The sequence below is a fragment of the Schistocerca piceifrons genome, chromosome 5 (genome assembly GCF_021461385.2).
Source record: "Schistocerca piceifrons isolate TAMUIC-IGC-003096 chromosome 5, iqSchPice1.1, whole genome shotgun sequence".
In the NCBI taxonomy this organism is placed as follows: Eukaryota; Metazoa; Arthropoda; class Insecta; order Orthoptera; family Acrididae; genus Schistocerca; species Schistocerca piceifrons.
In genome coordinates this window covers 131,068,881-131,081,688 of record NC_060142.1, presented here as the reverse complement: position 1 = coordinate 131,081,688, position 12,808 = coordinate 131,068,881, and the positions used below count along the sequence as shown (strand labels likewise).

The 12,808-nt window shown below is 38.3% G+C and overlaps 1 protein-coding gene across 2 annotated transcripts in view; it reads right to left on the bottom strand.

Moving 5' to 3' along the window:
* LOC124798264 (putative phosphatidate phosphatase) overlaps positions 1 to 11,913 on the bottom strand; it is an 86,696-nt gene extending 74,783 nt beyond the window's left edge. For both annotated transcript variants that reach the window (XM_047261588.1, XM_047261587.1), the window contains exons 1-2: positions 11,739 to 11,913; positions 6,798 to 6,949 (exon numbers count right to left, since the gene is read on the bottom strand). In XM_047261588.1, coding sequence (XP_047117544.1) covers positions 6,798 to 6,949; positions 11,739 to 11,802 — 216 coding nt within the window. In that variant the 5' untranslated portion in view covers positions 11,803 to 11,913. The remainder of the gene's footprint in view (positions 1 to 6,797; positions 6,950 to 11,738) is intronic.
* Between the last annotated feature and the right edge of the window lie 895 nt (positions 11,914 to 12,808).

The window sequence follows — 12,808 nt, the reverse complement described above, 5'->3', positions numbered from 1 at the left end:
TCAAAGTTTTCTTGCAGTCTGCAGTCCTTACCTATTACATTTATTTTAAAGAATAAAAGGGTTTCCATAACGTATACACGTGGTAATAGAAGAATCCCAGATTTCTTAAACAGAGGTTTAGAAGTCTCTCTAGGCTTGCACCCAAACAAGATTCTAATGGCCTTTTTTTGTAATTTAAAAGTGCTATTAGCTGTTTTAGAGCTTTGAAGTTCAGCTTCTTCTTCAAGATGGTGTTGATTCTCCTGGCAATCTTGTGTACTGGAGCATGTATTGCACATACCGCTGGAGGGATTGGCACTTCTGGTTTTTGGGGTTTCGGTAAACCATACAGCTGTGGTGCCCTACGGTTCATTTGCAGCATGCTCTTAAAGGCATATTAAGAATAAGATATCAGAGCACTTGTTTACTATCTGCTTAGCCTGATCATTGTAACTACCTGTCGGGTCTCTCTGTAGTTTTTTTAGCTGCACTGATTGGAAAAAATCCTCTACTTTGCTTGTATAATCTGTTTTATTTAATAGCACTACAGTCCCTCCTTTATCTGCCCTAGTCACAATCACATTACTGTTTTCAATCCTAGTTTTAAGTTCCTTCATGATTATGAAATTGTTGCTCTTGCGATATTGTGCTACATTGGACAGACAGGGAGGTCAATCTGTACCAGGCTTAAGGAACACCACAGAAGCCGGAGATGAAGAAGCAGCCTGATTCAGCCTTTACAGAATATTGCCTGAACAATAATCACAAACACACAACGGATGTACAAGTCCTACACCCAGAGGAAAAGGGGCCCAAACTCGACCAATTAGAAATTTTAGAAATTTAAAAACAGATGTGTATATCCCCACACCTATTAATAAATGAGCAAACTCAGTTCAATTATTAACCTATTTTAGACAAGATCACAACCCCAGGATAGAAGCAACACTTCGGACCCCAGTCCATTGTAGTTAAAAATATCTTAGTTGATGCATAACTTTAGTCTGGTCATTGTAGTGTAATTGGTGTAATGGATGTAATTTATTAAAAAATGGTCATAGGTGTAAGGGTACATTAAGCTATGGATCAATACCTAAGAAATTGAGATTATCTTTGCCTTGTCATCATCTTTATCTGTGTATTATCATCTTTGGGAATCAGTAATGTAACTGAAAATGGGTTTATAACCAGAAACCTAGATTGTGCAATAACATTAATAATAAATTGTGAAATAAGGCTAAAACACTGTTTGTTTATTTAATTTACAATGTTTCGCCAAGAACCCACAGTTTATTCAATTAAAATACGTTATATTCATTTGCCTGGGTGCTCTTAAAGTTTGACTGTAACGTAATATCAGCAACACCTGTGAAAAAGTTGTTAAATGTGTTGGCTTCTTCTATGGGGTTTGTTACTTTTTTATGTTTATGTGATAGTGTTATTTTTTTTTTTTAATTGTTTCTATTCTCCAGATTCTTTTTTTATAACACTCCACATAGCCTTTGATTTATTATCTGAATTATAAATGTATTCATCATTGTGTATTATTTTTGCTGCTTTTATTATTTTTCTTAATATTTTGGAGTATTTATTATAGTATGCATGTACTTCCGGTGAGGAATTTCTGAGTTACATATTTAGTGTAGCAGTCTTTTCCCCTGGCATTAAAACCCTTATTCCCCTTGTGATCCACCTGTTTGTTCTAGAGTTCCCCCCTATGGTTAATGTTTTCAGTGGGAATGCAATTTCAAGGAAATGGGTTAATGTATCAATGAAAGTGTTGAATTTTTCATTTATATCATTCATTTTGTACACTTTTGACCATTGTTCTTTCTGTGATAAGTTGTTGAAGTAGTTTACATTATCCTCTTTATAACTTCTACATGCGGTTCTGAAAGACATGTTGTTAATAATACTGCCTTTTACTTTTATGCTTAATATTTGAGCAATATGGTCACTAAAACCTGCATTGAAAATTTTTAGTGAAGTGTTGTGTAAACTCTTCTTGAGTAGAAACTGATCTGGAGCTGTTTGACAAGTTTCTGTTACTCAGGTAGTGGCTTTTATTTCAACTTTTAAATTATAGCATGTTGCAAGCTTCAAAAGTGTCTCCCTATTTCCACTATTTGTGAGGAAATCAATATTGAAGCCACCACAGATTATCAACTCACAATCCATTTTATTTAGCTACTTTATTTAGCAATGACTACATTTTGTTCAAGAAAAGTTCAAAGTTTCCAGATGGTGACTGGTAAACTGTAGCAATATCCAGGTTGAACTGAGCAATTTTTATAGCTGCAGTTTCATAATCCTTTTCGACATTTGTTCAAGTTGAGTCAGGTAGAGTAATAAAATCTATATTTTCCTTTTTGTAGATTGCTAACCCACACTGATTGCTGTTTTTCCTGCAGTAGTAAGCAGACAAAATGAATCTGTTTATTTTCGTATTCTGGATTAATTCTGTGTTAAGCCAGTGCTCAGAAATGCATAACACTGAGATATCTTTAAGTTCATCTGTTAACAGTACGTTAATTTCATCGATCTTATTACAGGGATTCCTCACTATGGTGATAGATCGGGCGTATTCACTTTATCTCTAATACCTCTTATATTTTGAAGAAATATGCTAATTCCCTCATTACTTGGATACCTGACCTCCTCTGCAGGCGATTCCTTAATTGGAGATACTTTCTTTAAACAGGTATACCTATCAGCTAACTCCAATCTAAGAAAGTTTGTGTTCTAACATCAACTTCTACAGGAATTCTGCCATGAGTGATCCCACCACCACCCACTGCACTGTCACCTATAAGCTTTACCAGTCTCCCCTTCCCATATCTATTGAGGCGCAAGCCAAACCTAGTGAAACCTGATCTACTGATATACTAAACTGACACCACTGCAATGTGACCCATGCCCTTTGCCATCAGTGCCTTCTCCAGCCCCATGTTAACATGCCTAACAGTCGCATTAAGATGATGGCGATCATGATGTTGAAACAGTCGCATGAAATGCACATTAGTGCCACCAGTTTGAGTAGCTATCTTTACCAGGTCACCATCTACATCATATTCCCCATCTCACAATCACTATCTGATCCTCTTTCGTAAAATTCTTATTTAACTCCCCTGAGCCAACCCTGCACTTGGCTTCACAATGTTGGTGACCTGGTACTCACTCCCCAACACTTCCTGCAACTGCAGGCCGACCATGTGAACTATCTAGTAGCAGAACCTTCTTCTTTCTGTAAGACTTAGGCCTCCAAGCTGCTGAGGACAGCTGCATATTTCCTACACCTACACCTGCAGCTACAACTGTGACAGTTGGTCTAATCTATTGCATATAGGCAAAGTACAACTGTCTGAATACCTCCTCCTTCTAGCTGCCTTCTTATCAACTGCCAGTTCCCATTCCCCAGCACCCTTCACCCTCCTCAACCTATCTAGTTCCTACTTTGCATATTGTAACTGCACCTGAATGGCACAGATCTTACGCTTCTGCTCATCTATCAACTTATTTCTACTACAGATTCTGCACTGCCAGGAGAGGATCTCAGTAGAATGCCCACTGGCTTCCCCACTGCATCCCTCCTCACCCCCCCCCCCCCCCCCCGCCAATGAAAATACTTTGAACAAATCCCACACTTTAACCCACTACTCGCAAACCTACAGCAAAGCCCACAGTTCTCACACATGGAAAAATTTTAGTTATTGAAAAAAAAAAAAAAAAAAACTAAACGTCTACATTACCTAAGTTCAATCACACAGTGGAACTATTTATAGAACTAACAATAGTGGTCTCAAAACTCTCTCTCTACTAAGAAAGCAACAACTTTTATTAATACTACTAAACCACAACTAATACCAATAACAACAAAACTTCACACAATTTATTAGCTAAAACCAAAAATTAAAGCGGCCACTGGAACACTCAATGACATTAAAACAGTGAATGATAACTTCACTGAAATATTTCACTAGAAACAATAAGAAATGTCAGCTGTAAACCACCACACGAAATTTACTAAACGACTTCAACACACAGAAAACTCTAACAAACACAGTGACCAAACATTTCCAAAAGTATATAAAAGATCTTCTTGATCTCCCCATATGGGATGTAGTCTTTTCTTCAAGGCAGACCCTGCAGTCCCTCCTTCAGACAGGGTGATCCCAGAACAATTTACACACTTCAGAGGAGGAGCAGCCAACTCCAACGTGGGCAGCATTACCACATTTATCACAAGTGGCTTCACCCTTACATCCTAAGGTGGTCTACCCAAAGTGCTGGCATTTAAAACAATGCGTCAGGTTGGGGACACAGGGCCATCACTTAGGCAAAGAAAACCTGCCTTTATATGCCCTGAGAGGGCCGTACTATTGAGGATAAGGAAGGAGGAGTCAGATTTTAGCAGAGCACCGTTCACCTTTTTCAACATATTCTGCACGTCAACAATCCATTTCAGTTCCTTCTTGGAATAATGACCAGATCTCTACATGATCAACACCTTTGCTGTAGTTCATGATGTTGTGGAGCTCCATTTCTATAGCATACTCCCAAAGGCATTTAGCCTTCTGGAGTCTTGGGAACTAGCAGTTTCAATTAACAGTCTTCCTTTGACAATCAATTCACTTATTTTAATGTACAGGCAATGCCCTCTAAACCTTTTTGAATCTAAAGGGGTGAATCCTTCTCAAAGATGTCCTTGTCCCGTTTCATAATCAAAAGCACATCTGAGCAGCAGAATGCGTTCTGTTGCTATCCTATGAAGAACTCTGTGTAATTCCTGAGTCTTGAGGGCTGCCTACATGAGCCCTCTTGAGTGACAGGGTAGGTTTACCTACCAGTATTCCACTGGGAGGAAAAAACGAGAATTTCAAGGATTCTATATCAGTCCCAAGAGCAGGTAGGGAAATAAAAGACTACCTAGACAGAGCCCCGAAAGCCTAGGTAAACCTTATACAACTGGGGTGCAGCAGGTTCCCCAGAGGTTACCCATTAATGACTTTTCCAACTCAACAGCCATTCATCTCACCAGTGTTCAGCACACCTTGAGATTCAGGGCTTTTTTATAGAGGATTTTATCAACCCCACGATCCTGGTGGTAAAGCCATGTTCCCCGTTCCCTATAACACACAATGTTCCACTGCCGCACCATACAGTGGTTGCTGAGAGCTTACGGTGACAGAGGACTGGTGGTGCTTACCAGTCCCCAGCCCATGAACCCTGGGGTTGCCAAGCCCATAGCCAACAAATGAATACTGGGCCCCTGAGGGCTCTGGATTATTATGTTGCCACTTAAGAAGATTACAATTTTCCCTGTTATAGCTTCTATGGTATCCACATTCTTGTGGAAAAACAATACATAGGATTAAAAATTTAGAAGCCTGTCATGTTGTAATCACCTACAGTCACGTTTATAACTCTCCCACCAAAATACATAACTGCTGAAAAGAGTCAGATCTATGCTTGTTTTAACACTTTTCCTATTACAGAATGTTGGAAGCTGCCCTGGAATATGTATTACAAATATTTGCAATTCTGCAATCAAATACTGCAGTATTATAATTGCCTCATTCTGTGTGTTGCTGTTCCACAAGGAAGACTTGGCACTTGCTCCCACATTGGTTATTACACTGCTGGGCATTAGTAGTCCAATACCAGGACATATAGAAAATAATGAAATTTTACTTACTACGTGTACACAGTGCCAGATTTCATCAAACATAATGGCTGGTAAGTCCTCACAAGTGGGTTCCTCTCATCCTGGGGTCTGGGAGATTTGCCCTTTTTTAAATAAATAAATTTAAAAAAAAACCTTCTGCAATCTGTCCCTCTCTCCTCACTGAGAAAGAACCAATTAATTCTAAAATCAAGGCCAATGTATGTATTTTTATATGTATATATTGTCAGTACTGACAATTCTCATTAAGTTAAGTCCTGGTCAGAATCTCTGTTTCACAGTTTTATGAAACATTCAATATGGAACTCATGGAAAGATGTTAGATCAAAATAAATGAAGGTATCTCTTGGCATTATCTTCAGAATCACTGGAATCAAAGCCGGAATTACATGAATATTTTACTGAAGATTGACTAGATCATACCACTACTTGTAAGGCTGTTTTCTCTAATCTGTCCTCCTCCTTAGCCGAGTGGTTAGTATATTACTGTCAGGCAGTTTTCCTTTGGGTAAGGACTGGAACACGGCACACCCAGCCTCTTGTTGGCAACTGGAAAGCTGTTTGATTGAGAAGTAGTGGTTCCAAAGTCTGGAAAGCTGACAATGGCCAGGAGAGTGGTGTGCTGACCCCATGCTCCTCCAGACTGCATGTGCATGATGCCTCATGCCATACGCTCACACAGTAGCCAGTCGACATCACGTGATCTTTGGGACCTGATTACGGAGTTTACGTTTTAGTTCTTCTCTAAAATCAGATTTTTCTAGATTTTGGCTAACCCTGTACCCCACCACAAATGAATATCAGTGAGGGAGAACATGGTTGAACTAAAAAGAAAGTTTTCCAAAATTTTTTTCCAGTTAAGCTTTCTTGGCATGTTGGGAAGGCTGTTTCTATGTAGAAATCACTTACTTCACACATATTCATGACACAATGGCAAAACCTAATTTTTCTTAAGTTCAATTATTTCCCAACACAACTCAAGTTTGAAATGTTATGTAACGCACTTATTATCAATGACAACAGATTGTTCTTAAAAGGTGAGAAAAATAAAACTAGTCTACTTTGAATTCATTAAAAGGTACAAAATTAGGAAATAATTCTAGAAACAATGTAAAGCAAAACAAAGCACACTTACCGAAGTAATAGGCAAAAACATTCCCACCAAGTATAGCATAGGACTAGTAACGGTTGATGGCTTAAATGGATATTTGAGAGACTCATCATCACAGTAGAAGCCCCTCTCGAAGGGTTTTCCAAAATAGTAGAACAGAAGAATTGGGAAACCAACTACAAAAAGACAACACATTAATATTTCCAATGTTCTATCACCAAGGGGATTATAAAATGTGAAAATAAGATTAAACAGTGGATAACATAGGGCTCTGCAATAACCAGCACAGCAATAATTGACAAGAATATTTAGAAATAAACTGTTACTGTGCTATCAAAACTCCAATGGTGGCTCTAAAATGACACAGCCGCACGAAAAAAGTGAAGCACCCACAAGACAGCAGATGTCGATGTAACTTCATACAGATACAAACCATTGGTGTGTATGTAAACAATTAGACAGGCAGAACAGCCACCTGAGTGCATTAGTGTTTTTTTATGTTTAATGCTGTTACCATGCCTGATAGGGTATACAAGGGGCCCAAACAGTGTCATATATGGACTGATCACTGCGGACATGGAGATGCTGTATACTCATGTGAGACGATGACATAAGCACCTGACAGAGTTTAAAAGAGGCCTCACTGTGGGTCTCTATTTGGCCAGCTAGTGAAATCATGCCATATCCATATTTGTGGGCATTTGAAGTGACAGTGGCCCCTTGTTGGGATGCATGGAAACATGAGGACAGGCATACTTGTTACCAAGGTTCCATACAACCACGTGTAACCACCACAAGAAGGTAACGCACTGTGCAACAAGCACGTCGTAACCCATTCACATCTACTGCTGCCATCCGAGAACAAGTAATGGACTCCCTGCAACGTTCTTTGTCATCCAGCACCATTGTGGTGTCCACAGACTAGCAGCAGCAGAACTAAAGAATTGCCATTCCATGTGTATTCTGCTGTTAACACCCCAACACAAATAGTTGTGTTTGAAATGGTGGCCTGACAAGGGAGCACGGACTGCTAATGGAGGGTGTTGTATTCTGCAATGAATCACAGTTCTGCACTAACCCAGATGACCATCATCAAGAAGTACACTAGTGACCTAGGGAGAGGTTTCATTCTTCCAAGGCCTGGGAGAGGTACAGAGGCATTACTCCTGGTGCCATGGAGCCATCGGGTATTACTTCATGTCATGCCTGGTAGTGATCAAGGAAATTCTGAAGGCACAACAATATGTCACAGATGTCCTGTATCCTCACGTTACCTCTTATGCGATGGTACTGTGGTGTCAAAAGGAACAGGATAATGTTCATACACACATGGCACTTGTCTGTATGAATTGTCTGTGTGATGTTGAGGTATGCTCATAGCCAGAAAGATTCCCAGATCTGTCCCCAGTACATGATGTGGGACTAGCTCATGCTCATGCTCTGTCCCAGAGCCAGTATTGAGGATATCAAGAACAGTTACAATAGTTGTTGGCCACCTTCCCTCAGGAGAGGATACACCCTCCTAAATTGAATCAGTGCATGCATCCACATCAGTGAGGGTGCAATACTGATAAGTGGGCTCACACTGCCAAGTCCTTTGTAAATAAGACTCAACTGTGTAATCACTGCTATATCCGTTGTGGATCAGCTCACCACAGGAGAGGGTACACCCTCCTCAATTGAATCGGTGCATGCATCCATGGTACAGGGGATGCAGTACTGGTAAGTGGACTCATACTGTTAAGTTCTTTATAAATATGACTCAGTTTTGTAATCATTGCAATAACATTACATATCCTCTCAACCCATGAAGTTTCATTTTGTTTCCTCCTTCCCTTCTGGGCGCTTCACTTTTTTTGTCAGGCAGTGTATTTAATGCACTACCTAAAGATATTCAGTCATTATCATTGGAGAAATTTGAACTTTTTTTTTTTTTTTCTTTTTTTTTTGAAAGAGCAACCTTTGCACAGCACTGAAGAATTTTTCTCTTGTGATAGGACAATGTCTACTTGAATCACAACTCAGTGCCATGACAACACCAACTCTTCTATTTAACTACACTATGGGTTAGTATTGATTTTATAGTTTTCTTATTATTGTAAAGTATATTGTAATGTAGCCCTTAACTTTAATATGCTTTATAGTATATATTTCAGTATCACTGTTCAAATTTCAATACTGTATTGTGGTAATATTACTAAATTATTGGTGCACTCTGTACACCCATGGCTGGTTAACAACATAGAATTTGTAATATAGTAATAAAAATGAGATTATAAGGAGAAATACAACTTTAAAAAGTGGCACAGCTATGTGTGTAGCAACAACCCTTTAGAAAATTGCTTTGAGAAAAAGAGAATGGGAAGAACGCTGCTAAAAGCACAAAGAAAGAAAGAAAGAAAGAAAGAAAGGTACAATAAATCATTAATAGAAAGAGAAAAATGCAAAGCTGAGGAGGAAAATCGTACAAGTATATCTTTCACAACTCAGACTTACATCCTCCACCTAGACAAATACCTCTTTTTGAGTCCTGATATGAAAAGTGACCTCACATGGTCCTCCATATGCATTTTAGAGCAATAATCCTGCACCCATACAACCAATGTAATCCCTGCCTTTTTTCCCCTAATGTGGAACTTACACAATCCATCACACCACCATCTCCCACTTCGATCCAGTCACAGACCTACTATGACCTATCAGACTTACTCTCTCCCAACACGGACTGTACACTTTCTCAACTGCATTACATGATCATACTCACTTCCTATGAACTGTGTATGTGCAGAAACTTTCTTGAGTACGTCCTGTTGTTTTGCAATATTTTAGCCCTGAATATCCACCCCTCTCCAAGATCCTGAAACCCCCAATCCTCCAAATTTCATTTTTCTGTTCTATTATTACATTGCTCTTCTTTCCTACTTAGCCTGTAATCAGCTTTACATTTTATTTTCATTCAACAATGTTATTCTTCTGGTTATCTCATACTTTTCTGCTACACTTATTATGCACTACAGAATTTAAGTTCTCTGACATTACATTTAACTTCTATCACATGAACCAACATTGTCAAAGCTTTTGACTTGCTGTTTTTATCATCTGCTTCTTCAATCAAGCCTATACTAGTCAACATTTATTTTTAAATTTTGATAGTCAACACAGGAAAACTTCTGTAAGTAATATATGAATGTTACTTCTGTTTAGAAATTTATTTATGACTCTGCCCTTATTACTTTGCTAACAACACACTGTACTTACTTTTACCTTCAGTCACTTCAAAATTTTTTATTTCGGTTTGCAAGTGAAATATTTTTATCTACTATTTTTCTTGACAACTTCCTTCATTGAAGCATTTTGAGTTACGTTAATATGGTCGTAGCAAATAAACTATAGGTAATACATGAAAAAATTATTATCTGTTCTACTTTTCATGAATCAATGGAATACAGAGACTATTCTATAAATGAGATTAGTCAGCCATAGATTTTGCAATGGGCACGAAAATATAGCGCTACACATTTAACTGTTATCCATTGGAATAATTTTGCATCACTGTCAATGAATTACTTAAGGGTAACCTTTTATCCCTGGTTTTACAGTAGTAACATGAGAAATAATTTATTTCGCCTGAGAAAAGAAAACAAGAATTACACAGTGCCAGTTGTACTAAACCGAAGGCATTTTCCTGAAATATATAAAAGAAACAGGATAAAGTGTAGAAATTCTCAGAATGTTACATACAACTTGTCTACTTTTACTTCCCCTTCTCATCTTGTCTCTTCCTTTTGCCTCAGGGTTCTAAGACACTGAAATTTTCTTAATTGCTTTTACTAGTAATCAGTCTACCGGTTTTTCTTCTTTCTTGTTTATCACCTTCAGCGAAGGAACCCCATGTATGGGAAGTTTTTTTATTTTAACTCTGTGGCACTGTATAGTCTACTTCCAAATAATTTTTTTATGTACAATTCCACAGTACAAAGTTGCATTTTCATTTCCTGATAATGTTAAAAAAATTCTCTATGCACATTTGATCCAGTTGTTTGGCTAAGAGGAACACTTTATCCATAACACAATATTGTTCAGCACTGAAAACTATTTCAAAGTATTTTTTGTTCTTCCACAAGAATTCCCATTATATCTTGTTCTACGTGTAAACAGGCTACCTAAAATCAGTAACATCACAGCCAATCACTTTCTCCCTCAAATCTTTACAGGAATATGTTGCTGGCAGTAACTTTAACATTGGACAGAAAATATTTTGATATCGTACAATTCCTACGCAATCACCTAATTCCACTATAATTGGCACATATATCAAGACAGCATAAAAGCACACATGAAAGTTGGCAAAACAATAACAGCAGCAAAAAATGTCAGATGAATTACATCAAAGAAAATAAGAAAAAGTAAGGAGGGGGGGGGGGCAGAAGAACAAGCATAACTGGACATGAGTCTTCTAAAAATCTTTATTTTGCATTATTTCTCAGTAACGTAAAAATAATTCTTTTGTCTTCCAATGCAACATCCGTTTTCCAGTCATCAAACACGACACGTTGCCTCCCGTATTGTATTAATTAAGGGTTGATTTGGGCAACACGGTTACAAATAATACTAATAAAAATCTGTGAAATGGCAGAATAGGATCTGCCACACACGCATGTAAGGTTCTCGGCTAAAAAAACGTATGACACAACTCTAGGTGCGCGTCACTCAAAAAATGTCACACCTACTTACGGACTTTTAAGTAGGGCAAGTGCAAATGAATGCTACAAAAACTGATAGTTAATTGGGGAATGAAGAGCAATATGAGCAATATAAGCAATATCAGATGGCCGTTTTTCCACAGTTTTAGTACCCAAACACGCCCTTAACTCAATTACATCCTAAAGGATGTATTATAACGGCACCTTTCACTGTCAACGCCCACAAGTTATTTTTACTTTTCTTTCACTCTCACACACACACCTGTAAATAAGCACAGAACGTCAATTACAACCCTTCGTAATAAATATTTCGTATCTCTATCCATTTCTGTCGGCGCAATCCAGTTCTTAACTGGATTCAGTCAGCGTTATGGTGTAACTTCATCACTTAACATTTATATAGCCCAAGTCCACAATTATCAACAAACGAGTCACTTGTTCCCTTGCATTCACTTTATTTTACTGCGCCTGCAGGCTAGCCAACATAAGGCAAGCGATAAAACACTGAAACTCTTCAACAATACAAGATTGGCTTCTTAAAATGTCCACTATGAGGCTCCCTCGCCTCGCTGCTGTTACGAATATTATTTTTTGCACACTTCGATAAATTTGAAATGTGTATGATACAGAAGAAACATTCCAATCACTACTTGCTTTTACCGCTGTTTTGGTTTCCTGAGGACTCAGATTTATTTGTTGGTTCGGTTTCTCGAGGGCTCAAATTTAATACATTCGTCCGATTTTCCGAGGATTGTTGTGGAGTCTGGCTTTCCTAAACTTCATCACCGCCCCTCTCAGAAACCTCCATGCCCACACTGCCATGAGAGCAGCTGCTCCAGACTACTTTGAAGGTACCGCGGACGCTTCTGAATTCATGAAACTACAGAATCGAAAGTTGGTTTACAGATTTCAGCAACACAACTGATCCCAGCACCTTGAATTACAGGTGTACGTTACAACTCTCGGAAATGTGACGGATTTCAGAAATGAACGCAACCAGTCATTTTTCGTGAGGATATGTGAATTGTGGTTTATTGGTCTCATAACATATATAATCTAAATCATTTGATTCAGGTACCGAAGAAACGCCAAAACTGTGATAAAATTTCGCCATAAACACCGAACAGCTGAGATTAATAACAGCTAGCTTTGTTGAAATTGTCATTTCATGCTTTATGAATTTTACCGTACCGAATAGTAGAATTCCTCCCACAGAGTCTGCTGTAGCCTTCTTTTTAGAAACACTGGCTTCTTATTAAATATGTGTTTGCCCGTAATTGTTTGTATACTGTCATCCCCAGATACTGTGGAATCCGTGCGTATCATTTCAAT